This window comes from Caretta caretta, chromosome 17 (genome assembly GCF_965140235.1).
Source record: "Caretta caretta isolate rCarCar2 chromosome 17, rCarCar1.hap1, whole genome shotgun sequence".
Classification (NCBI taxonomy): domain Eukaryota; kingdom Metazoa; phylum Chordata; order Testudines; family Cheloniidae; genus Caretta; species Caretta caretta.
In genome coordinates this window covers 19,551,507-19,577,866 of record NC_134222.1, presented here as the reverse complement: position 1 = coordinate 19,577,866, position 26,360 = coordinate 19,551,507, and the positions used below count along the sequence as shown (strand labels likewise).

Below are 26,360 nucleotides of genomic sequence, written 5' to 3'. Positions count from 1 at the left end.
GTTTTGAGGAGGGATTTGAAGTAGGCTAATGAGGTAGCTTTGCAGATGTTTACAGGGAGCTCCTCCCAAGAGCCAGGGGCAGCATGGGAGACAGCATGAAGGTGCTTGTTTGGAGATGTAATCAGTAGATCCCTGGGTACTACAGAGAACAAAATATCTTGTCTCCTTCTGAATACGAAAGTGTATTATTCCAAGGGCTAATATTCCAGCATGGATTTATGAATCTTCCTGCCTTAGTGCCATTTTGACAGTCTAGACAGGCACAAAACACTTTAGTTTTTGCAGCCAAAATTCTTAATAAATGTGGTAAAGCAAATTGTCACTCTTGAATGGTGGTCTGACTCCAGACTCGGCTGGTCTAAACCCACCAATGCTAGGGATGAATTTATTCGCCCTTCAGCCAAAGAAAAGAATGGAACCTAAGTGCAGCCGGTCAATAATAGCATGATTACAATGGCTGAGGTTAAGAAGGCTGGAATAAAAATGATCCACATGTTCTCCATTAATGAAAAGAAGGCCGTGTTCCATTGCTGTGGAAATCTTAGGATATTGCAAAAGGATGTAAGGTCTAGTCCTGCTTAGTGCATCCTGGAAATTGATGAGTACCCTCAGCTTGCCCTGGAAATCGAGGGTGCACAGCAGTCTTGCAGGAACCAGGGTTTTAGTCCAGGATTAAAAAGAAATTTAGATTCTGACTGGCATTTTTCATTGGTACACTTATGGGCCTGATTCTTAGCTTTGTGTAAACTGACATAGCTCTGACTTTGGCAGAGCTACCTTGATTTCTAACAGCTGAGAACCTAGCTCCGGTATCATTACCAGGACAATAGGTTAGTAGCTCAATGTTTTCACCCACTAAAAATCAAGACTCTCTCTTTACCAACACCGCACAGCTGCTGGGGGCTCTCTGCTGCTGCTTAAGGTGTGTGTGTCGTGGTGTGACAGTCCACCCCGGTGGACGCTGTTTGGAGATCAGGAGAACTGGCCTCTAGCACTGAGCGTGGCAGAGGCGGTTGGCTGATGAGGAGGCAGGTAGCTTCCGTTTTCACGTGTCTCTTGATAGTAAGAGTGACGTGAAAGGAAACCCAGATATTGACATTCGTCAGAGATTGAATTCAAAAATAATGTTTCATGTCTGTTGGAGTGTAGCTTATCCATGTACTGTGTGTCTAGATCTCTTTGACAGAACTTCATTAATCTCCTAAAATCCTCTCCCTCCTCTCTCATCTATCCTTTTTTCCTCTTTTATTTTTCTCTCATTTCCCTCTTTCAATCTTCCATTTAAAAGGGGTTTCCTTATTTCTTACATCAACTCTGTTTTAGTCTGACATGCAGTTCTAAAATGCCCATCACCATAATACTTGCCTGTCAGTAACAATTTGTGATAGCTTTTGCAATGCTGTAGAAAGGATACAAATATCAGGCCCAGTTCTTCACTGCCTTGCATCTCTGGTAGTCACTTGTTAGAGAGGAAGGATGGTTTTGTTGTTAAGATGATGGACTGTGGCTTGCGAGATCTCTGTTTAATTCCCAGCTCTGCCATAGGTGTTGCAGGTGACCTTGGGCAAGTCACTTAATCTCTGTGCCCACTTCCCCATCTGTAAAATGAGGTTAATAATCTTTTCTGTCTCCCACCTTCCATGCGCTTTGGATCAGACCCTAAGGTTGTCGGGTCTTAGAGTCAGGGGCTGTCTGTAGCTGTATAAAGAAGGAGCTGTAGGAGTTACTGTAACGTGTTGTAAAGTAATGTGTTGTACAGAATGCAGTCAGCGCTGAGTGGAGAATGCTTATTGGATAGCATTTCGCCCTGACTTTGCACAGGGGCGTTTGGCTATGTAAAATCCATAGATGCTCTTAGTGAGTTATATATTTTAGACCGAGCTGATAGTGTCCCCTATATTTAAGGTTTCTTGAGACGTCCCCTGATAATACCCTGTTTTCAGTTTTTTCTAGTTTGTGTGCGTGTACATGGTATTTTATTGTACTAATTAAAGAATGATTTCATTTTGTGCATCTTTTATGCTGCCTTTCCCTCCCCAGCCAAACAAGGGTTTGAAAAACAAAATACTTAAAATATCAGCTAACAGAGTTGTGAGCTATTGGTTACTAACACTCCCCATGTAGGGGGAACCCTAAGAACAGGGAAATATACACATCGCTACATCTTGTGTACTTCCTTGGTGGGTAATTCTTGCTAAATGTTGACCACTGTCGAGCTGCATTTAAAAGGGATTTTCTAAATATCCTGGTGTCTCTCAGGGTAGAATACTTCTCTGTTGGGGAATGAGGCAGACAGGAGGTTCCTTGAATATGTAAGCATTAGGGCAGTTTTATTACATTAGATTGTGTTACAATCCTGTAATGTAATGTAACTGGCCTGTATTTCAATAGTGAATGTTGCAGTATTAGATCAATCGAGTCAACCCCGAAGTTCTGTCTGCCAATTTTCCCTTTAGGGAACAGGTGTCCTTTTAAGAGGAATAATTAACGTTAAGAAACCGAATTCAACAAATTTGTTGTGGGACTGTGCTGTCCTGTGGCTTTGATTAGCAAAGCACCGAAGAGATCCGGCTGAAGTCAATGGGGCTGCCGTAATGCTTGAAGCTAAGCATGTGCTTAGGTGTTTTAATGAATCTGGGTCAATGTGCAAACATGTCCCAGGCTGTATGATGCCTAGAACATGACACTGAGCCCAATTCTGCTGTTACACTGGTGTGAATCCAGTGTAACTCCATTGAAACCAGTTGAGCCACTTCCAAATTTACACCAGCATAGGGCCCTCAGTCTCAGCCCCAAGGAGTTTACAATCTAAGGAACAGATCTGGAAAGCAATGAGCCTCTTAATGTGGAGTCAAGAGTACTCACCACCTTGCAGAGCTGAGCCTTAAATAGAGACACTTACCGTCTAAATAGCAGAATCCTAAGTCTATGCTAATTCATAGACTCCAAGTCCGAGGTGAAGACGGGGCTTCTGTTAAAGCAGCGGCTTCAGGTAGCATTTATCAGATTCATGAACATATTCTTCCGCTTTAATTTACCATCCAAGCTGTTCCTCCTCTGGATTCTCCAGTTTCTTTCCTTGCACTGAAATCAAACTGAATCACCTTTCCCATTTATTTGCTTTACAAATATTTTATGTTCTTTGAATCAAGGGGTTTTTTATTTTCTTTGAAAAATTTATTCCTTTTTTTTTCTTTAAATAAATTTATTTCCCCCTTGTTTCCTTCCTGCATGTTGATCTCGTGTCCCCTGTAGGCATGACGGCTATGCTGATGTCAGCCACTGGACTTCCCGTGCGTCTGACCTGTGCGCCGCAACCTGCCAGCACCCGTAGAGCCACTAAAAAACACAGCTCAGTTAAGGAAGGGAGGAAAGTGTCCAAGAAAGGTAGATGGTGCTCAAACTCTCTGGTATTTGCTTCAATCTCCTTCTCTTTATCTCTGCACTCACTCTTCATTTCCCCCCCCCTTGGCCTGCCTTTCTAAATTGACGTGATTGGTGCACTCATTCCATAAAGAGGAGCAGGGCTCTTTCCCTTGCTCTAAATGCTCCTTGCCACAGCGGAAAATAAGATTGTAAAAATAGACCATGCCTCTAACTAACCCAGTCCCTTTCAACCAGTAATTAGCATATTGAATAACCCAGCAGCCAGACACTTAGTTCAGACTTTTCCCACTGGGATCCTCTATCCCTGGCAGCTCGGGCTTGCCGGGCACTCTGAAAGTCAATTATTGTCATCTATTATTTGTATTACAGTAGCAGCAAGGAGAGTCATGGCCCAGGACCCAGTGTGCTGGGGGTCCCTTACTGACCAGGGAGCTAGTGAGTTCCAGAGTTGTGGGGCCGTGGTGGAATACATCATTCAGCTGCTCTCCAGTGGGTCTTCTGCTTGGGTGGCCCTGCCGGTCATCCCTGAGCACAGGGAAAGAGGTGTCTGTCAGACAAGTCAGTCCCTGGCCATTTAGGGCTTTGCAGGATGAAATGTGTTAAACCCACTTCCTACAGCTCAGCATTGGGTTGAACCGGTGGAACGGGGCCTGTTGCATGTTGGTTTCCGGTATCTCTACCCAGAATGACAGCAATAGCCCCTTCTGGGTCCCTGTTGCAAGGCTTAGTCATCTCCACAGTGGTTTCTCCACTTCCTGCTCTTCCCTGGGTCCAAGCCATGCAGCCTCAGCTTTGCGGAGCCCCTTGTTTCACAAGCCACAGGCCGGGTTGGGAGAGCCGGGCCTGCGTGTTTGTGTGCGCCAGCCCAGCCCCATACTCTACCATGGGGAAAGGCCAACGGCAGAGCTAAGGTGGAAATCTGGGTTAGTGCATCCTGGCACTATTGTGCTGACTCTGCTCGCCAGCCCAGCCACAGAGCCACTGGGATAGTTTCCCTTCCCAGCCCAAGCTAAGCCGCTTGCCCTGGGTGAAGCTGCTGGGCCCAGCTTTCTGCCCGAAGAGGGCACTTGGCGCAGACCTACGCTACCAAACAGAACGGGTTGGGTACCCAAAGCTGCAGCCCGAGCTGCCCAGCCTCAAGCTAGCAGGAAGTGTCGTGGGGATGGGCCACTTCTGCCCGGCCATGCCTCCCAGCAGAGTGCCCCCCCCCCCATTCTGCACTTTGGGCTGTTTGCAAATGAGGGTGAGGGGCTGAGAGAGGCAACCCAGAAGGTTTAAGCAGCATAGACTCCTAGAAATGTCAGACTGGAGGGGACCTGGTAGGTCATCTAGGCCAGCCCCCTGTGCTGAGGCAGGACCAAGTACACCTAGACCTTCCCTGACAGGTGTTTGTCCAACCATGTGCCACTGGTGACCCCCTCCTACCTGGAAACCCAAATGGGGTCCCTGAAGGGGAAGAGGGAGAAGGTTTTATGAATAGGTTTGGGGGGCGGGGAAAGATACTGGAGATCTTGGCAGGCAATGGAGGGAAGGAGGAAGTGGGTTGCAGGGGGTGGGGAGAGAAAGGTGAAGATCAGGGGACCCTAGAGGGAGGACTAGAGAGGCAGATGGAATGAGCATACACCACCATAGGAGGAGAGCAGTTCTGGGGGAGTAATAAAAGGAGGGGGAACAGAAGAGAAGGGAAAAGGGGGAGAGAGACCAGGCTGCGAAGCAGAAGAGGCGAGGAAGGAAAGGATGGTGAGCAAGAAGTTGGGGACACCAGACTTCGGCAAGCGCAGGAGGAACAAGAGAGAAGGTGAGGTGGAGAAGAGACAGTGTGTGGAAATGGAAAGCAGTGCCAAAGGGCCAAGCTGGGTGAAGAGCTCGCTAAGCGGCACCAGCTGACCTGGCGGTACGGGTATTGAGCTCCTGGCATTAATTATTACAGAACGTGTGAGATTGAAACGGGTGCCTGGCACTTCTCACCCACGTAGAGAAAGGGGTGCCTGTACCAATGTGATCTAATGGGGGGGGGGGGGGGGAGATGCCCTCAAAGTGACTGAGAACCAGATCCTCACAGGTATTTAGGCACCGAATTGATTTCAGTGGGGGGCGAAGTTCCTGTGTGGATCTGGGCCCACAAGCTTATATCGGGCTCCCTGGCTACCAGGTTTACTCTGAATTATTCTGCTGCAGTTCGAGCTGCATTAAAGGCCCAGGAGGGGCAAGTCACAGCAGGGGTGGATGGGCACTTCCCAGAAGAATGCAGCCAGAGGAATTGAATGGGGAGTGAGGGTGTTTGGCCTGCTGGGAGCCAGGGAGCAGCGCGAAGGACCAGGGCAGAGCACCGGGCGGCGCTGGAACAGGCCGAGCACAATGGACGGGTGTGGCGGGTGTAACGGGAGACTAGGTCTAGACTCCCAATGGGTGTAAATGGTCATAGCCCCACTGACTTCAATGGAGCTGTTCTCCTTTACCCTAACTGAGGATCTGCCCTTAGACAGATCCTCCTAGCTCAGCCCAAGTGTAAGTTCTGTGGGGCAGCGACTGTAGGTTTGTACAGCGCCTAGCACAACGGGAGCCTCTAAGCACCATCGCACTATTGTGAAGCAGGAACTCGGTGGACGTTGCGCTGCAGGACAGGAGGGTTGGTAATGGGGCCAGGACAGTGGGCTGGAGCCAGCACTGTGCTGGACTCGGAAAGGGCCCAGGAGTTTCAAGGTGATGGGGAATGAGCCAGGAAGCCAACTGAGGAAGGGGGAAGAGGGTGTCAGTCCCCGGGAGAATGGAGGGGTCAGTGTCCATGATGGGTGTCATGTCACCCTCCTGCCTAATCCATTAGCCCTTCTCCTTCAGTCTGATCCAGCTGGAGCATTGTGTGTGTTGCCCTGTCACCCCCCAGAAGCCACCTTTGATAGGGCGTTTAGCTCTCCCCTGGCTGAGATCTCTTTTGTACTGATGTTTCCCAAGCTGCCAGCCTCACGTGCAGCTTAGAGCTGTTAGCTTCCCTGAGCCCAAATATGGAGCAGTGCTTCCCGCAGCCCTGCCTTGGGCCCAAATGTGAGAGTCACTGAATGAGTTTAGCATTTCCAGCCGGCAGGGGAATAGCTGGGGGCTTTCTGACATTGCATGGAGCTGGCCCTAGACTACACACGCTCAGCTGAATCCTCCTGTCCCAGTCTGCCTGCTGGGACTTGCCAATTGCCTGCCAGCCGGGCTGTGGGAACTCACGTCACTGCCCGCCGGGTAACTCACGTGGACCGACCCTCCTCAGGGTACCAGTACCATCTATCTGCTGAAGGAAATGCACGCTTTTCTTCCAGCCTCTTGTTGAAGCAAAGAGAGTGAGGGGTGGTACCACATCCCTTCTGACAATTGGGCATGGCCTGAGGGGAGCTGAGCAGCTGGCACCGAAAGGATCCAGCCCATTGGTTTTTTTCATTGTTATTTGAGCAGCTCGTGCATGGACATACTTCCCTAGCCAGGCCTTCTCCAGCACAGATGTCCCATATTAATACACAATGGTTGGGTGTCTCCCCCCTAGAAGAGGAGAATGACTTATTCCATCAACCGTTTTGTCTGCTCATTGAGGTTCGTTTGCTTTATGTGTTGTAGGCCCAACCCTGCGAGGTTCTGAGCATTCAGCTCCCTGGGAGTAAAGGGTGCTCAGCACCTCCAAGGATCAGGCTCTCTAAAGTCTTATGTCCCTGCTAGTATTAAAGGTGTCTGTCCCTGCTGGAGATCCTTAGCCATTACTGCCAGGAAAATAAACAAGGGCTACCTGAAGGGTGTTTTTCATTTTAATTATTCTTTTGCCCAGTCGTTCTTTGTAGACCTGGTAGCTGTAAAGATCAGACATGGCAGTTTTATCCCTTTGGTCCTGTTGTGCTCCATAAGTTGTTGTATCGCAAACACACACATTCTTATGTCCCAGCGAGATTTGTAAACCGATGCATCCTTGCTTGAAAGCATCACTGAACCGTGTAAATATTTCTGCTCTCGCTGTTCAGGCCCCTAGAGGCGTGGCAGGGGGATGCTTCCTGCACCTAACCGGCAGTCCCGTCTAGCGTCCTCGAACCCGGGAGGCTGAACGGTGTCAGTTTCTCCGATGGCCGGTTTTAAGTCCCACATCAGCCACCCCAAATGCCTGGGGTGTTGCAGTTTGTTCCCATAGCAGCACGACAGGATTTCACAGCTGATTGCATGGAGCGTTTTAATGAAGAGAGCCTGTCTGTGTACCAGCAGTTCCAAGCTACCTGCTGCTTAAAAGAAAGAGCTAAAGAAACCCAAACCGGATTATGCTGTTCTTCTGCAAATGCCTGGCCTGTATTGACTGAGGAAGATAATTAGTAGATGCCCTGTTGTTCTCTCAGTTCTGTCGGTGATTTTCTGGTATCGATGAATCATACAGCTAGTGCATTTCAAGTTGCCTCTGCGTTTCTACCTTACATAAAATAGGAAACACACCATTTTCACCTTGGCATAAAGCTACTGCACTAATTCTGCAAGAGAATTACAATCCAACAATGCAAGGGGGAAAGTAATACAGCGCGTACCTCTAGATTAGATCCACCCCAACCCTTCTTGTTCCCGGCTGTCTTGGAACCAACCAGCTCGGTTGGCTCAATGGAGAAAACCGGAGCAGTAGCCCAACTAGGGTAAATGAAAGGGAATGCTCGTCCTTCCCTGGGGGGAGAGACCAGAGGATGCAGCCAAGGTGACGGTCAAGTACAGCACGACCAAAACGTCTCGTATCACCAGGCTCTCTAGCTAGTCCTCAGCCATAGCTTCCCTGCTTGTCCCCCTTCCGCTGAGGTGGTTTTTTGGGGGGGGCAGGAGCAGGGTGGGGTTGCACTATTTCTGTGCCTCGTGTTCCCAGGTGCTAGCCTTGTTTCCATGGGGGCTTGGCTAATCTGACGCCATCGTCGTGGTCCAGCAACTCACCCACGCTAGCCCTCAGGCGGACGTAAGCGTTTGCATGTTGTCCTTCCTGTTGTTCTGTGGAGGGCAGAAAGCTGCAGAACGTGGCAGTGGTGAACTAAAGGAAAGCGTACCTCCGTCTGAACTTGATGCATTTCACACTCACGCCACAGGAAAGAGCTGAATGGGGGTGGGGGGTGGGGTCAAAACTCCTCCTTAAAGAGACAGACCACCCTGTTACAGTGGGGATGGGTTGCTCCACCAGGTGCTGTTCCCCAAGAGTCCAATGCCTCATTGGTCTTGTAGACTGGGGGTTCTCAAACTGGGGCTTGGGACCCCTCAGGGGGTCGCAAGGTTATTACATGGGGGGTCGCGAGCTGTCAGCCTCCACCCCAAACCCCGCTTTGCCTCCAGCATTTATGATGGTATTAAATATATTTAAAAGTGTTTTAATATATAAGGGGGGTCGCACTCAGAGGCTTGCTATGTGAAAGGGGTCACCAGTACAAAAGTCTGAGAACTGCTGTTCTAACCTCTCCCGATTGCCTCAAGGGAGGTCCTTCCTCTGAGGTCACTAGAGACACAGGATTAGCAAGAGGAAAATAAAATAAAAACTCCACTCAAGGAATCATCCATGCCGACTGCCCGAAAGCCTGGGCAACACTTCAAGAAACTTCAGGATCCCTCTAGGCACAGCTGGGTTATTCGGAGGAGGGCGAGTCTACACTAGAAACACGACGTCAGCACAGCCGTAGTGCTGCTCAGTATAATAAATCCATGGGGTGGGTGTCGGCAGGAGAAGCTCTTCTGCCCCTATAGCACTGTCCACACCTGTACTTAGGTCGGTGTAAGTGACATCATGCAGGGAGGTGGCTTATTCACACCCGAGTGATGCCAGTTATGCCGCCATGAGTGTGGGCAAGCCCTTAGTGTAAAGCTTTGATCTCTGGCTTCAAAAACAGGAGAAAGCTGTGCAAAAATATTTGGGGCGGGAGGGGGGGATCGCTTTCCCTAACTTTAATTAGAAAGAACGTCTCCGTGTTTGGCATGTGTTGTGTGTGAAACAATAGCTGCTGCAAACCATATGGCTCCTTTTAATCGCCAGAAGGAGGTGTGTTCTTGCTGTAAGCCTCCAAAACACAGCTGCTCAATGTTATCTGTGGAAAGACCTCCTCTTAATAAACCTCCTGCTATCTCCAGAAAATGGGCAGTGCTAGGAAAATAACGTATCCTCATGCCTGTAAAGGAAGGAGCAGTGAACCTTTCTTCCCTTCCCAAATGATCAATAAAGCAACAATGACCGGGGGGTGACAGACAACGTTATTCGAGTATGCTGTAATATTTTTCAACCCAGTGTTGACTCCAAAGAGCTATGGAAGAGTGTTTAATGTTAGATGAACCAGGGCGGGGGTAGATTTCAAGAAGATTTGGACAGAGGCCCCCGAAGCAAATATCCTTAAGGTCCAGATCGGGGTAGTACAAGGTGGTGCATCTCTTGAATCAGATGTGGTTGTTCTCAGCTTGTGTCTTGACCTCTTGGTAGGTATCATAACTACTTAGGTCTCTGCTTTTAGCTCTCTTTCCAAATTCCCAAATGCTCAGCACCCACTGTTGGGGCCAAATTTTCAAAAGAGCTGAGCAGCTGGCATGCATGAGGCACATTACTATCTCTTGGAGAATCTGGTCACCTACAGTGGTGCCTATATGGGTCCAGAGATCTTTGAAAAACTGTCTCCAACTGCCCTGAAACCATTGCTCTAGCTTTGCAGGCAGCTTCTTAGGGCTTGACAGGGTTCTTGTAGCTTCTCGTGGGAATTACTGGCATAATACTAATGGATGGGGATATTGGGCCAAAATCTGGTGCCTCTTTGGTAGAAAAATAGCCAGTCGTCTAGTGAATGAATCCATCCTGCTCAAAGCAGGAGACCGAACCTATGGGGGGCCCCTTACTCTCAAACACTCCCCTGTTGGCACCTTCCCTTTGGTGCTGTGGCTTGGCGCAGTATGTCAGTTCCAGAGGGGATTGCATAGGGTGACCCAAGCCGCTCCACCCCATGGACACTAGGTTACATCCTGTCAAATTATGACGCCTTTTTACCTACCAATTCCTGCAGGGCCCTCTGCTGTGGATATAGGTCTGTGCAGCGTTGAGGCCAGCAAAATCCTTGCTTTCCTCCATCGGTGTAGTGCTTAGCAGAGATGCAAAGCAAAAAGCCAGCGGGAGGCTACGAATTCAGCTGGTGTCATTTGTAGCAACAGGTGTCAGAGGGTCAGCAGCATGGGAATGTGTGATCATTTTATACCCCAGGTTCAGAGGAGTCACCGTAGGAACTAGCCTCTAGTTTGTGAGATGGCAGAACCATCAGTATTCTGAGGCGGGTGTCCCAGCCGCTGTAACCAGCAAGACACATCCTAGCTTTCGAAGTCTCTGCATGACCCCATTGTCCTAGCCCCGCTCTGTGGCATTCCTGTCTTCATTTTAACAGAGAGCTTGGATTCTTCTGGGCAGAGAATCTCTCCTTATTTGCTCTGTAAAACCCCACGCTCCTGTGTGGTGCTCCATAAATCCTTCGGGAGAACCCAGGGTTTATGCACCTGGGCAGCGGAAGGTTTGAGCAAGGAGCGTCCTCAGTATTTCTGCACATGGGTGAATCTCGCAAACAGCTTTTGTTCGTTTTGTGCTGTAGAAATGGTGTTATGGTGGCTCCTAAGCAGAACTCGCTGCTGGCGTGACTCCAGCCATCTGTTTCCCTCTGCCCTTTTGCCGACTCCTCCGTGTCGGCCTCCTTTCCCTCTCCAGCTCCCAGCCCAGAGGACAAGAAGAATCTTAAAAAGGAACAGCCCAGAAGGAACCACTCCAGGGTGAGGTATCTGGTGCCTGACCCCCCAGTCAGAGCTCAAGGTCCCAGCCACGGGCCTGAGGCTGGGGTTGACGTGCTATCAGACTGGGCCACCTTGGAAGAAGTGGGTGGTGTTGAGCATCGCCTGCAGCCATGCATGTAGCTAATCTGCTGCTCAGGGCTCAGACCGTGCTCTCCGGCCATAGATCTCAAAGCGCTTCACAAGCCTGCGGGCCGGTTGTCTGCCTCCAGGCTGGTCCGGACCCTGCAGAGCAGGCTTATTTCCCTGCAAGAAAAACTGGAGCCTCTGTCTTTGCAGCAACCGCCGGAGAGATTGACAGCCCTGCGCGGCTGGTCCCACCTGCTAGCCATGCATGAAACCAAGTCCCCTCCTCACCAACTCCAGCCCTCTGCATTCCACAGCTGTTAGGCTAAAGTGGCAGTTGCCTTCTAGGAACATCCTCCCACCCACCACCCCCTACCCCCTGGGGATCTTCTGGCAGGGTAAGTGCTGGGCAGGGCGAGCTGGGACCCCCCTCTTCACGCTGTGACTGGCAGAGGGGACTGACTGCACACGCCCTCGCGAGCGCTGCCTCTGCTCCGGGTCTCCCCCTTCTGGCGCCAGAGGGAGTCGGCCTGTTCCGGATGCAGGTGCTGCCCCTGCGAATGGAGGAGTGGGGGATTGCTTGGAAACACGCCTCGACCCACGCAGGGTCACTCAACCTTCCCACTCCCGCCGGCTGGTACCAAGCAGCTGGAACACCCCCAGCATCTCCCCGGGGCAGAAGCTGAGATTTTCCGGCTCCTTGAGGGCCCACAGGCCTCCCTTTGGCGCCGAGAGTCTAGACTCCATCATGTCCCTGGGGTTAGACCCGTCCAGATGTGCAGGGGGATGTTTTTGACAGCCTGGCTGGGCAGAGTGCCTTCCCCTTCCCATAAATCCTGCCTTAGCCCTGGCGAGGCATCGATTTGGCTGGGGGAGGAACCCAAGTCTACAGCCATCAAATAAGCTGCTGGGTAAGATTTTCACAGCGCTCCTGGTGCCTGGAGCCCAGTACCCCCGATCGCTATCGCCTCTGGCTGCACTGGACGAGCGCATGGCTATGAAGGTTCAGAGGGCAGCAGGATCACAGGCAAGGCTGCAGTCTCGCTCTCACATTTGATGGGAACTAGAAAGTAAAGGGGAGTCTCAGCTTCCATAGAGGAGAGTATGCCCTCTCTAGGACGGAAGGAACACAAGCCGCTGGATCTAATCTCAGCCGGTTGGAAAGAGAGACCTGAAGATGCACACTCTGCTTTACCAGTCCGTTGGGTGTGCGGTAGATCCTCTCTCGGACCCCTTCTGAATGCTCAGGGCTCACACTTGCTGTGCATGCCACCCCACCTACGGTTAAAGGGCTGGAGCTCAGGCCCACCGGAAGAGCCAAGCAAAGGCATGGCCCTTCCCTAAAGAACTGAGCTATAGTGGAGAAGACTGAGAAACATCAGGGCCTCATCCTTGCCTACATCTCTTCCCCTCTGTCTCATCTCTCTTTCCATGCTCTGTCCCAGGAAACGGCCAGAAGGATAAACCTCACAGTCCACCAACACTTGGGGTCAGGACCGTCCTGCACAAGAATATCCAGACCCTGGGGTTCAGAATAGTAATCCTTCATACTGAGAGAGCCTTTCAGCCCGGAGAGCCCAAAGGTCCGCGGGAAGGGGGAAGAGTTAGGGACTCGTAGAGAATGAGCTAGGAACTTGCCCAGAGTCCCACCGATGAGGCTGTGTTGGAGCTGGGAATAGGCTCCAGGTCTCCAGAGCCCAGGTCTGTACCCTAAGGATAACTTTTGTTGGCTTCATTTGAAGGATGTGTATTCGCCCCTCTCCACCTAGCCAAGTTTTTGGCAGCTGGTCACTTGTATCCCCCACCTTTGGGTTGGTGTCTTTAGGAGCTTCATGAAGATCCTGATTGCCCAACTAAATGAGGAAGGAACACATCTTTCTTCTACCCACCCAACCCTCCCTGAGCCAGTCCAGCCCCTGGCTCCCCTCAGCAAGGCTGAATACAAGAGTGGCATTATCCATTAAGACAAGGACAGTGTTTCAATTCTCTCACACACTCCTTTCCCCTCTCAGAGTAGCCCTGGTCTGCTCCCTAGGACACACTCCTCCCTATAATCTCCCATGGCTCCTCCCCAATCAGGGATGGCCTCTCCCACAGGTGAATCTTCTTCCTCTTAATAGCTCCCTCAAAGGGTGGTGCAAACAGCTTCCTTTCTGAAATTGGGTCTAGCTTTGCTCTATCGGGGGCAGAGCCTTCTTTCAAAAGGGCTCCTTACCACAGGCAGGCTTCTGGTGAGGAGCCTCTGAGCTATTTGTAGTGTCTGTTTTACAGGCTCCTGATGCAGTCTCAGGTATGGACCTGCCTACAGGGGGGATCTTGGTATCAGCGTGTGCTGCTGTGTGTTTCTGGTTTCTCTGGGCCCAGCTGATAGGTGTTAGTCCCTGGAGCTGCTTTTGTCAGTTGGGACCTTTGAGGGTTCTGTGGGGTGTCTCAGCCTTCTAGGAGCGTGAGCTTTAGCCCGGCCACCTTAGCTTCCCTATCTGGTCATTGTGTCTTGGCTTGTGGAGACAGACCGTTATACCCACAGCTGGAGGGGGGATTCCTGGGGTTCCCCAGTTCTTGTGGCTGTGCAAAACCCCTACTTCCTGTCCTGGGACTGTCTGTGTTCCCCTGGAGAGGGAAGCAAAGTTTGTCAAGGTCTAATATGGGGATGAGCCCAGAAACTGCCCAGCTAGATTGCATCTGTCCTGGCCGAGCAGAGACGCTAAGCATCTTCGCCAGACCCTTTAAGCCATTATCTGAGTGCAGCCCTTGGGAACAGCATCCTGCCACCTCCTACTGTTCAGAAAGTAATGGCAAACTAAGGCAGGGCCCCTGCCATCTGCTCAGTCCCAGGCTGGCCCTGGCCATCATGGTTTTCTGGGCCCGAGCCTACCTGTCAGGTCAGTCAGGAACCTCCCCCGTCCCCCTGAGCATTCCACTTCAGGGAATCTGATGACTAGGAGCGTGAGGATGGGATTTCTTGGCACAGGCCCGAGTCCTGGTCCCCAATCCCTTCTTGTGTCTCACAGTGTGCAGTAGGGTTTCCTTAAGAGCTTATTCCTTGATGCCCAAAGTTATGGGCTTGCTGCAGTTATCACTGGGCGAGGTTCTCCATTCTGTGCTCTTCAGGAGGTCAGACTAGAGGGTCATCATGGCCCCTTCTGGCCTTTAAAATCTAGGAATCTCTCTTCCAGATATTCGCTAGAAACTCTTTGTTGCTAACATAACTCTGCTGCAGTTGAGGTGTGGGGGGGTCACTTGTCTTGATGTGGCTGGTTTTCCTGCAGCTACAGGCCTTGGGCTGTATCTTTGTCCCTTTGATATTCGTGGGAGTTTAGCCATTGACTACAATGCAAGTCAGAATTAGCCCTCAGAAAGTAGCCTTTCAATAGTTTTTTCTTAATCCAGGAAGGCAGGTGCAATGGAATCATTACCCGGTGATCTTTCTTACCAGACAAGGTAGCTTTTCATCTCCCCTCTGACTGTCCAGCAGGGTTATTCATTCACGCTTTCTTATTAAGCAGTATGTAGCCTTGAATCTGGCCATGTCTTCTGGGCAAAAGCTGGCTGTCGAGTGCCCCTGGAATTCTGTGTGACCCAAAACCAGTTCTTCAAGAACTGAAAAGACCAATTCGTCTGATATCCGGAGCGAAGGGCAGCAGAGGTCCCAACTGACAAACCTGAGGCAGCAGAACTCTTGCCCACTTGATCAAGGAATACTTCGCATAAAAGTGGATGGTCCTTTCTATCTGCTTCCTAAAACTGCTTTCTAGTCTGAAAAGTGACTGCATGAATGGTACCCATCCGACCCAATCCCTGTGTAATCACAACTGCTCTCTTCAGTGACCAAAATAAGTTGTAACTCCTATGTTTTCCTGTTAGCATTTTTGGGCTGTTGGAGAGAGTGCTGGAACCTAGTCTGGCCTGTTCATCGGTGGTAGAGTTGTTTATTGAGCTGCCTTTAGAGATCCAGCTCTTGGCCACACCTTAGCCTAAGAGCCTGCATCCCGCTCCATAGCGGTGGGGTTAACAGGGGGTGGAATTGGAAGAAGACAGGGTCACCCAGGTGGAACAGCCCAAATGAGCTTTCACTCTTGGGGGCCCTGCAGGAGGCGCACAGGGCGTGTTTGCGGTGCTTAGGGAAATGCCTTTTGGAGTGGTAAACTGAGGAAACCTGACCTGAGAGCCAGCGAATGTAGATTTCCCTCCCAGAGTCCTCTTCCAGAGCAGTTTTGCCCTTCCAGGGACACTGAGAGCAGGGCGTCCTCCTGGGTGGAGAAGCCTGGAGCGTCAGCCACTGAAACTCCTCCTTGTGGTAGGCCCTGAGTTCCTCACTGCAAGCTGCCTTTGCCCCAGCCTGTGGGCCCCGCTAGCTTTGTTGGCCGGGATGGAGGAAGAGGAGAAGGGGCAAGGAAGAATTACTTACTGGTAATAGCATTTGTCATGGCACTCCTCTTCCCCCACCCTACGCCGCCCCCCCTCCCCGGCCCCTCTCTCGTCCGTAGGTCTGTTGGGCTTTACAGTAGGGCTGAGTGGGGAGGGAGTGGTCGAGGGCTCTAGACCAGCCGAGTGATTAGTCCTCTCTTTTGCCCTCTGCTAGGTGGAGTCATAACATCGATTGTGCAAATGTTTCCCTTTGCAGGCTGGTGGAAGAGCCTGATCGCGTCTATGATGGACACAGTTACTGGTAAGGAGCTTTGGCGCCCTGCCGTCGGGTTGCATGGCACCTGGTGACAGTGCGAGAGGCACCGGCCCATTTCCCCTGGCTTGTGTGACCCGTCACAGGTTCTTGGCTCCCAGCTGTGTGGCGGGGGCTTCCTGAGCACCTCCGTCCCACAAGGAGCCAATCCCAGCCTAACCCGTTGAGGAGGCAAGTGAGCTGCTTAATGGAGCCCCCTTGTCCTTTATGACCCCCTGAGTGATGCATCGCAGGGTCAAATGGTCTTCTAGAGCAGTTGAACCCCTGAGCTGCCCACTCCCATTGCATTTCAGTGGGGACTGGGCATGGATGCCCCGAGGCCCCTCTGCCAAACCCAGCCCCAGCATTCTGCTGCCATTCAGCAGGCAGCTCACGGGGTGGTCTGCAAAATGCCACCTGAGCTTTGGGGCATGTTTGGGGTGGAGGGGGAGGTTCATCCCATCTCCTGGGGTCAAAGGGAGGAGTTCATTCTCTTCCTACACATGGGCTGGATCAGGGACCCTTCCCCCTCCGACTTGGGATTCTTCCTCCTTCTCCCCATGTTTCAGGGCAGGGGTGGGGGAGCCTCCAGGGGGCTTTTCACCTGTGGGAAAGAGTGTGGTGAAATGCTGGTCGGGAGCGCCTGGCCCCACAGCCCATGCTGGGGATGGCAAGAAGCTGGTCTTTGATCGCTGTTTGATGCCCTACCTGATACGGGCTAGAAGTCTCCATTCAGAGCCTCGTGGACCAGTGCCCACCATTGTGGTACATGTTCTCTGCCGTGTAGGTGAGCTCAGTGGAGAGTGCTGTACCTTCCCAACCCCAGGGGTGGTCCTAGACCAGAGTCCGGGTATGTTGGTGGGTGGGAAGGGAGGGATACCCTGGGGTACCAGCAGGGAGGAAATCCATTCCTGTGCTGAAGGGCAAGCCCTGGGACTGCAGTGGGGCATAAGTGCTTGGGGAGAACTCAGATGAATATAAGGATTTCAGGCCCTGATCCTCAAAGGTACCTAGGCACAACTTGCATGGAATCAGTGGGATGCCTCAATACCTTTGTGGACCTGGGCCTCTGCCCAGTTAATAATTCTGGAGACTTACATTCATTTTATTAAGAAACCAGCTTATTTTTAGAAACCCCAGTGACTTGCATTCTATGGGAGGTACCAGCCAGGATCAGCCGTGAGACGTTCCCAAGAAAGGCCCTTTCCGAGGAAGGGTTTGCTTTCCTGCTAGGAATGCAATATCCAGTAATGACGCTTATTGCACTCTTGTGCTCCTTCGTGGCATAAGGAGAACACCCTGACGACTGCTGGATCTGACCATAGTTGTGTCTTCACTTAAGATTTTTCCCTGGCTCTCTGATGTGAGAGCACTAGTGCGTATAGATAACGGTTTTCAGACTAATTATGTCCTATCTATATAGTATGTATCCATGTGCTGCTTTTTTTTTTTTTTTAATGATGTCGGCTACCTGACCCTCTTCCACCATTGCGGTGTGTATGGTCCTTGAGCCTGGTTCTGAGACCCAGTGCAGCAAAATACTGGTATTTGAAAGGAGCCAATGGTCACCTGCAGTATGTGAGGAGGGGGCACAGCCCAGCAAAGTATCAGAAGACTAGAGAGGATCCTGAGGTCTGCTTCAGATTGACGGAGCATTTGCAGCTCCCGCTGACGTCCGATGGAGCGGTGGCTGTTCGCCCCGTGCAGCGGGAGCTTTTACAACCCGATTCTTTATCTACTTGGCTTTTACTGGGTGACGTTTTCTGGCCTGTGTGTTGCAGGAAATCTGACTCTGTGAGCACTAGTCCCTTTTTGGGGGCCTTAAAATCGACACATTTCCTGCACCCCGTCGCATCTGAGCACCAGAGTAGTGTTAACCATTCAGAATGGCCCCTGCTGGACTAACTTGCTCCAACTCTAACCTGTAACCTTTTTCCTCGGCAGGCTGGCCTGCCACTGCTTTGCTTTCCTCCCTCCTTTGCCTCCTCTCGCTCACGTTGTACCTCCTGGAATCTTTATTTCCCTATGGGCTTTTTTTTTTTTCTTCCCTCCCTTTCTTCAGTGACCCCAAGCGAGCCCGAGCAGGTGGTGAGGAAATACTTGGAAGAGCTGAGAGGAGCCCCTGCTGACGAGGTGAGTGTGAGGAATCAAAGGAGTCTCTGACAACAGCGTTTTCCCCCAAAGAGGGGAAGAATGGAAGGAACGAAAGCAGTTGTGGGCTGGATAAGAGGCCTGCCTTACTTCATACTAGGCAAGGCTCATGTGAAACCTATGCAGCTCTTTAGACTGTTAGCCAGATCCTCCACAGGTCTCTTCACTGACACAATGCTCACCAGCTGGCCCTACACAGATGACTTCCCAGTGGACCCCGTTAATGGTCTTGTCAACACTAGGTGAAAAGGCCTTGTATCTGCAAGGCCTCTCATGCATTGTTAGGTACAGTGTGAGAGCTCCAGGGTCCCTGTTCCTACCAAGATAGCTACCCTGGGACACCACTGCTCTCTACCTTTCTGTTGTGTGTGTCAACTGAAACGTCTCCAGACTCCAATGCAGCCAGAGTTTGAAGCAGCCCTAACTTCCCTGTATGTTAGGAAGCACCCAAACGAATGGGAGGCAGTGGTGGATGCTGACTTGGGATCTAAGAGTGGTAGAAGTGCCCCCAAAAGGCTGGGACCTTTATTTAGAGGGTCCCGTGTGCAGACTCGAATGCTTGGAGGAGACAGCTGCAATGTGACCTCTCAGCAGAATATTTGCATCTCAAATGCACGTTGCCCGCAGAGATCTCACGGGGAAAACTGCCTTGCTCAGCAGCTAACAAAATGAACTGCAGTGCCCCTGAGTCCTCTTTGGCTCCAGGAGCTCTGAGGAGGGATACATACTGCTACTTGAGATAGGAAGTTATACAAAGCTGCCGCCTTATTTAGCCTAATACTCAAGTGCAAAGAGGTTTGGCCTCTTTTAATCTATAAAAGAGTGGGCTGCTCATGGACAGAGACCAGACTAGCAAACCCCGCTCCCAGAATGGGCTGGCTCAGCTTCCCAGGTCTCTCTCATCCCGTAGCTACGAAAACCTTCTCGTCCCACCACCTCCACCTTTCACCAAAAACTCCAGGGTATAAACTTCCTGTGCAAGCCCCTCTTGGGCTGCGCACTCATTGGTCGCTGGCCTCTATCCCAAAGGTTAGGATTTCAGGTTAGGATTATGTGTAGGACTTTGGGATCCTTCAGGATGGGAGGTGTTGTAAAAATACTTTTTTAAAAAAAATTTGATTATAGATTGATTATAGGCCTCTAGAGATCACACTGATAGACAAGTCAAATAAAGTAGAAGAATCAGTGTTTTCCCAATAGGTAAAAGCTGCGGGAGGGAGGGGGGCAGAAACTTCCTCAGACTTCAAAGGGGTTTTTTAATGCCACTGTAGACTAATTTCTAAATAGTCTCTCTGGCAAGCTGATGCATCATCAACAAGACTAATGTTCGCTGCAGCCCGATGCTGGCGGTAAATGGCGTCTCTTCTTGCTCTGTTTCAAGGACTGTATGATCTGTATGGAAAAGCTGGCATCGCCTTCTGGCTACAGCGATGCCTGTGAGGGCAAGACAATCAAGCCGGAAGCGGTGGGGCAACTGACCAAATGCCAGCACGCTTTCCACCTGCTCTGTGTGCTGGCCATGTACGCCAATGGAAACCAGGTACTGCACCACCCCGGGCCAGTTACCTACAAGACCTAGCACAGTGGGGTCCCGATCCATGAGTAGGGCCCAGGATGGCAGTACGGATACTAGTGCTAGTGTCCTCACTACTGTTGTGAAATCCCTCTGATGGTGACCCTTCTCACCCACAGGATGGCAGCCTGCAGTGCCCCTCCTGTAAAACCATCTATGGCGAAAAGACTGGCACTCAGCCAAAAGGGAAGATGGAGGTTTCGACTTTCACTCAATCCCTTCCCGGCCACCAGGACTGCGGGACAATACAGATCGTGTACTCCATTAGCAGGGGGATTCAGGTACGTAGGCAGCTGTAAGCCCCTTGGGGCAGCGACTGTCTCAGGTTCTGTCTGTACAGCACCCAGCCCAAGGAGGCCCTGCTCCATGGCTGAGATACCTAGGTTCTGTCGTCGTGCGCCTAATAAATACAATGAACTAAAGCTCGTCTCTGCCGTGGTGGAGCATTGAATCTGAGGCGTGTGGAACCCGCGTCACAATTCTTGTAAGCACCAGCCATGGTAACGCACCGGTGTGTCCCTCTTCCCTCATGCAGTTGGTAATGGCCAAAGGGATCGGACTGGGCACCAAAGGATTAGACGGCTTCAGAGCCTTACGGACCCCAAGGAGGGAGGAGGAGAGAGATTGAAGCTAGAGGAGCAAATGGGGATAGACTGGACATGAGTAAGCTTAGGGTGGAAATTGGGAGGTTTCGAACCATCGGAGGAGTGAGGTTCTGGAACCGCCTCCCCGTAGGATTAGTGGAAGCAAGAAACGGAACTAATTAAGCTTGATCTTGATAAGTTTCTGCCTGGGATTATGTGATGGGGTTGCCTGTGATGGCAGGGGACTAGCCTCTGACCCAGGAGGTCCCTTCTACTCCTATGTCCTTAATTCCTCTTACGCTGACCCAATTCTTTGGGTTTATCTAATGGAAGATCCCATGGGATCTGGGTGCCCTACGTTTTTGTTTTTTTTTTTTCCAAAGAGCTTGTTAACACACTTGTAAATCCATCATCTATCTACGAATGACCTCTGTGCTCTCTGCTGTGTGAGCATTCGAGTCATAGCCCTGCAGTTAAGAATGCACTGACAAAATGGCTGCCGAGGCTGATTTCATCACTCGGACTCCATAATGGTCTGTTGAGAGACTATGCCTTGTGGTGGCGGCTGAGCCTGGGTGACATGTGGCACTTGTGTAGCCATGAACCATTTTTCCCTGTCTTGCGTCCTGCCCAAAGCAGCAGTGTTGGGCTTTTTTTTACCTTGAAAAGGGAGACGCACCAGGGATTCCCTGAAGTCCACCGCAGACTTCCCCATTGCTGCTAATGTAACATGGAAGGTGCCCAGATGTTACGTTGACAATAGGAAAAACTCTCAATGGAAGGATGTTGAGAAGAGATTAACCCTTCTCTCACAGATGGGGAAACTGAGGCATGGCTTGCCCAAGGTCACATAACTGAGCAATTAACGAAGCTTGGGCTGGACCCAGGTCTCCCAGGTGGTCAGCCCTGCTTACAGTCGTAGCAGGCCCCAGGCTGCCTCTCTATTTTGGACTTAATTCCCCCCCCCCCCCCCCCCAAAATGGATCTCCAGGCAAAGCCTTTTCCTCCCCCAGCTGCCTTTCACCTTATTTAGCCATTAATGTCTGTGCAAAATAGCCTTTCTGGCCACCTTGCACTGGGGTGACTGCTCTGCCAAGGGTCATGCTGGGGAGAATTGATCCCTCTGTGTTCTGCACAGACTTCAAGTGGCTCAGTTTGTAAACCAGACCTGGCCGAGCTGCAATGCTTGGATGCAGATCCTTAGGGCTCGTCTACAGAGGTCCCTAATGCAGACTACAGGGGCGTGATCTCTAGAGCATGTTAGCTGGTCCTTGCAGATGCTGCTGGTGTGCACTAAAAGCTATGTTAGATCACATTCGGGAACTTTTTGGCGCACGTCAGCGGGGTCTGCATGGACTAATGCCAACACATTAGCATGCATTAGAAATCACACTCCCGGGATCCTACAGCATGTAGCCAAGCCCCTATTTCTCCCAAAGCAGCGGTGTGTTGAGATCAAATTGGCCCAAGTATCCTGGTATGTCAGGGAGACTCCCGTTTCCAACCCAAATAACTCCAGCCCTGATTTCATAATTCTATCTCCTGCATGGAAACTGCCATCCCCAGAGTCCACCCCTCTCTCGCTGTGAGCCCGATGTGTGGCTGGTGCCCAGATTCCGGGGAATGTAGTTGGCCTCGGCTCTGCCAGCGGGAGTGCTGGAGCGGTGCGGCTGGCCGGTCGGCGGCCAAGGGCAGGGTGGGCGGGGGGATAGGGTAGATTTGAAGTGCAGGGCCAAGATGGCAGGGTAGCATAAGGCAGAGGCAGGTGGAGATGGAGGACAGGCACTGGTCAGTATGTCAAGGAGGGGTTCCTGCCCCATTCTCCTCCAAGCCTAGGAAGAGGGTGGATGTGGGGGAACAGCCCCATTCATCCCAGAACTCAGAGCAGCAAGGGAGATTTGGGGGATGGGGAGGGGGTTATACCCCATTTTCCCCAAGTCTGGGGGGGGTGCAACAGGAGGGGGATCGAGGAGGGAGTAATGTTGTGTGTCTCCCCACCCTCCCCCCGGACTTGGGGCAGCCGGGAGAGGGCAGGTCTACACAGTTCTGTTCTCCTGCTGTTGGAAGAATCAGTCAGTGCCGTCAGCCTGTGAAAGGAGCCCTCGTCGGTACAGAGTTGATGGACTGCCTTTATCTGTTGCAGGGGCCGGAGCACCCCAATCCAGGGATGCCATACACAGCCAGAGGCTTTCCCCGGTACTGTTACCTTCCTGATAACGAGAAGGGCAGAAAGGTAATGAAAGTCCTGATCCAAGTGGTGACTTCACCAGTAACCGGCACTTGGCCTGAGTCTGGCCTTTTTCCAGTGGGGCTGAATGGACTTACTTCAAGTCTTACAAGAGCCCCGCACTCACTCCCAGTCTGGGCAGTAACTGAATTAATGCGGTGGTTCTTAGGTTCGCAAACCACAAGTGACTTGCGATCTTGGTCCGTGGCTGGTGCCTCCTCTGCCTGGAGCACGTGCACCTCCTGCCTGATTGTAGGAGGCGTGAAGTGTTTTCTGCAAGGGGCTGAGTGCTTGGACTTCCACTGAGTTAAGCGGGTGCTGGCACTCAGTACCTGGCAGGGTGGGTCCCTTTGGTAACTGCAAGGACAGTTGGGTAAAGGGAGCAGTTTGATAAGGGAGGCCGTGGAATCTCCACGTCTCCTTGATTAATACCCTGTTTTTGGAGGAGGGGAAATGCACGGGAAGCCATCAGTGCTAGCTTGTACCCATACCGGAGATGGACTAGGAGCATCCCTTCCAACCCAAATGGCCAGGGTTCCCTCCTGGGACTGCAGGGCTCCAGTGAGTTAGATTTTAACCGGCTATTTCTCTGGAGAAATCTGCCCCATGGAGTTCATCCAGACACTGTCTCCTCTGCGGGTAACCGTTAAGGATTGACGTGTGTCTAGAAATGGACGGGGTATTGCATAGATCCAGAGGGAGCAGGGCTTGCATCTTCTGCCCCTCTGGGAGGGAAGGAAGTCGGCCTGCTGGTGCTGCAGGTCATTCATAGTGAGACTTACCCACCTTACAGAGTGCTTTGAGATCCTCAGACGAAAGGGATTAAGTGTCATCTCTATTCCCCCCCCATCCCTCCCCCCGCATTGTACAGCCAGGAAACTCTGGACCAGAGAGGGGAAGTGATCTGCGCCAGCTAGGTCAGGAATAGAGCCCAGGGCTCCTGACTCTCAGCCTGGTACCCTGACCACTAGACCATGCTGCCTTCACTCCTTGGGCAGCGCTCTCACCATGTGGCCATAGAACATGGGAAAGGAGGGAACTGCGGGGAGGGGGAGCCGCCCCTGGACTTGAGTCCAACCAGGAATGGCGATGGAGCGGGAGGACAGAGTGAACCAGCCTGGAACAGAGCTCGCTCAACCCACTCCCAGCTGGACGGGTCGCACAGAGCCCCAAGCTGCCCAAGACGCTTTGCTCTCTAATGGAGCTGTCGCCTTTGCCATCTCTAGGTCCTGGATCTATTGAGGGTGGCCTGGAAGAGACGCCTAATCTTCACCGTGGGCACTTCCAGCACAACCGGTGAGAGCAACACGGTGGTGTGGAACGAGATTCACCACAAGACGGAGATGGACACCAATCTCAGCGGCCACGGCTACCCCGACCCCAACTACCTGGACAATGTGCTGGCAGAGCTGGCAGCTCAGGGTGTCACCGAGGCCTGCTTGAGACAGTGACTTGCGTCACGTCTGTGCAACGCACGGCAAATGCCTACTCAAGCCTCTGGAGGGCGGCTAGTGCACTTATTCCTGTTGCCTTAAGGTCCTGTCTCTAATCACTTGTCATGTTCTGAGCAATAACACTGTATTTGGGAGTCACGTGGTCTGTACAGTCTGGTTTCTGGAGAGCAGGTTATTTTTGTATAAGCCAAGGGTCCTGATCTTGGTGTCTCAGGCATGACACCGGAGCACTCCTTCAGCCAGGGCATGCTTAGAATGTGCTCCCAAGGTGGCTGATCAACTCGCTTCTCTGTGTACTTTTGCAGCACTCGGGCGGTCCCAGCCCTGCTCCTGTGCTGCGTAAAGGGACGTCTTGCTGGCTCTGGATCAGCAACGAATGGCCAGAAATGTCCGTACTCCTCTGGCTAACACCCCGAAGCTCTGCTCAGCTGAGTGCATCCTCCCCCTTACCCCCGTCCCCGGGTAGCTGATTTAATACATATGCCTTTGTGCTGTGCTCCTAATAAATGCTGCGTTGCTCTGGAGAGTTGTCATTCGCCTTGAAGGAATCTCTTGTGTCTGATGCTTTCGTTTTTTGGTCTGATACCTGGTCCTTCGCTGGAGTTTGGCTAATGCTTTAGAGAGCCAGGCCTCGTGTTCTTCTGCTAAAGATGGTGGTGGCTGCCCGTCCTGCCGCAACAGGGCTTTTCCCATCAGCTGCGAGCCAGTGTGCTATGGATACAGCAGAAGCAATCCCTGCAAGGGGGAAGGACAGGTCCTGGAGTCCGTGGACGGGCTCAAGGGTCCCTCCTAATCAATGGAACTTCCCTTTCATGGTGCTGTTGCCTAATGAGGAGCGGCGAGGTTGTCTGCTGCATGATGCAGGCTGTCCCTTTCCTGGTCGAGGCTTTGCAAATAGTGCCCCAGGCCTCGAGGAAGGAGAGGGGCCTGTCATTCCCCGGCAGCAGAGTCTAGGAGCAGAGGTCAATTTCCCCCCCCCCCCCCCCCCCCCGGCTCTGTGTACAGATCTGTGCTGCCCCACAGCATTACAGAGCTGTCCAACGGGAGCGGAGAACCAGCAGCAGCAGTCCCCAGGTGAGACAAGGTAGCACGTGACCACCAGAAAACCTCTCCCCAACTGCAGCTTCTGGCTGAACAAAGCCAGAGGCCGTCCCCCCCACCCTGCACGAAGAACATAGCAGGCTCTAAAATGGGGTAGGAAGGGAGGTATGAGGCTAAACGCAGCTGGAGCCTTCGGGGAGTGATGCAGTGCCCTGAACACTAGCTTGAAGTGACTTGGCCCATCACACTAGGTGAATCACTCAACAGTGATCAAAAGAAGGGAAGTGGAGGCGCCTAGTGGGGATTACTAAGGCATACTTGGCTGTAGTTAGCCCTACCAGCGTCCTCCCTTTCATTCCTCCCCGGCCCTGTTGCTGGAGTTGAAGTGTTAATTGAGGAGTAAGTGTCTTCCCTTCCAGGCAGGAGTGAGTTAGCAAGGCTAAGCTCTGGTCTACGCAACAGATCGACGCAAGGCAGCTTACATTAACCTAACTCTGTCTACACTAAAATGTCACTCGCCCCCTTAATAACTCCACCTCCCCGAGAGGCGTAGAGACCAGGTCGACGCAGGGTCCGTGTGGACACCGCCTTGCTTCCGTTGACTGTTGCTAGCTTTCAGAAGCCATCCCACATAGACAGTTCCATCGGTGCAAGGACGCGCACGGCCAACACGAGGGGCGAAGTGTGGATGCCCACCAGTGCTGTAATTACTGCGGTGGCTGTATGCCAATGTAAGTTAGGTCGACTTAATTCGGTCGTGTAGACATGCCGTATGTCTACACTTCAACTGCTACCCGATGCTGTACTTAACCCCCCCTCCCCCAGAAGCAGTGACTGGAAGAATTCTGTCTCCACTGGGGGTTAGTTTGGCAGAGGGGCAGCTCCCATGGTGTGGATTTTTCACACACAGCTAGGCCGCTGTAAGTTTTCAGTGTAGACCAGCCCTTAGGCCCAAAGCACGAATTGTGTCTCATGTAACCCAGGGGCTCAGGGTCTTGTCGAGAACGAAAGGCCACATCTGTGCAGCTGGTGGCCATCAACCCTGTCTCTGCAGTTCCCTAAGCACTATGGGAATCATTTGTCTGAGGTTAGCACCTGTAGGGGTGCCCAGGTCTTAAGTGTAGCAGGCTCCTAGAGGAACCATTCGGACAAGCACAGGAAAATGCAGCCGTTCGAATTGTTTCTTCAACCCCAAAAATCCCCGAATGCCCTGAAGAGAGCTGGAGCGCTTCCTCGCTCTTCATCATCCAAGCAAGCTAGTGTCCTAACATGGACGCTCCTTCCCTCTCGGCCCTTAGCCCTGCCGCAGCGGAGAAGACTCCAGTTACGATGAAGCCTCCTCTGGGACGTTCACCCAAGAAGAGTAATAAAGCTGCAGCAAATTAAGCCTGCTCTGGGACCAGCCCCTGGTGTTTCCTTTTCCTTGAAACTGTGT

At 51.8% G+C, this 26,360-nt stretch overlaps 1 protein-coding gene across 5 annotated transcripts in view; it reads left to right on the top strand.

Moving 5' to 3' along the window:
* Nucleotides 1-24,408, top strand: part of DTX2 (deltex E3 ubiquitin ligase 2) — a 61,016-nt gene extending 36,608 nt beyond the window's left edge. The window contains exons 6-12 of one of the 5 annotated variants that reach the window (XM_048823849.2): nt 3,256-3,387; nt 15,818-15,904; nt 17,958-18,028; nt 19,428-19,586; nt 19,739-19,900; nt 22,347-22,436; nt 23,657-24,408. In XM_048823849.2, coding sequence (XP_048679806.1) covers nt 3,256-3,387; nt 15,818-15,904; nt 17,958-18,028; nt 19,428-19,586; nt 19,739-19,900; nt 22,347-22,436; nt 23,657-23,881 — 926 coding nt within the window. In that variant the 3' untranslated portion in view covers nt 23,882-24,408. The remainder of the gene's footprint in view (nt 1-3,255; nt 3,388-15,817; nt 15,905-17,957; nt 18,029-19,427; nt 19,587-19,738; nt 19,901-22,346; nt 22,437-23,656) is intronic. The other 4 variants (XM_048823852.2, XM_048823851.2, XM_048823850.2 and 1 more) reach the window with 4 other exon arrangements.
* Nucleotides 24,409-26,360: the final 1,952 nt, after the last annotated feature.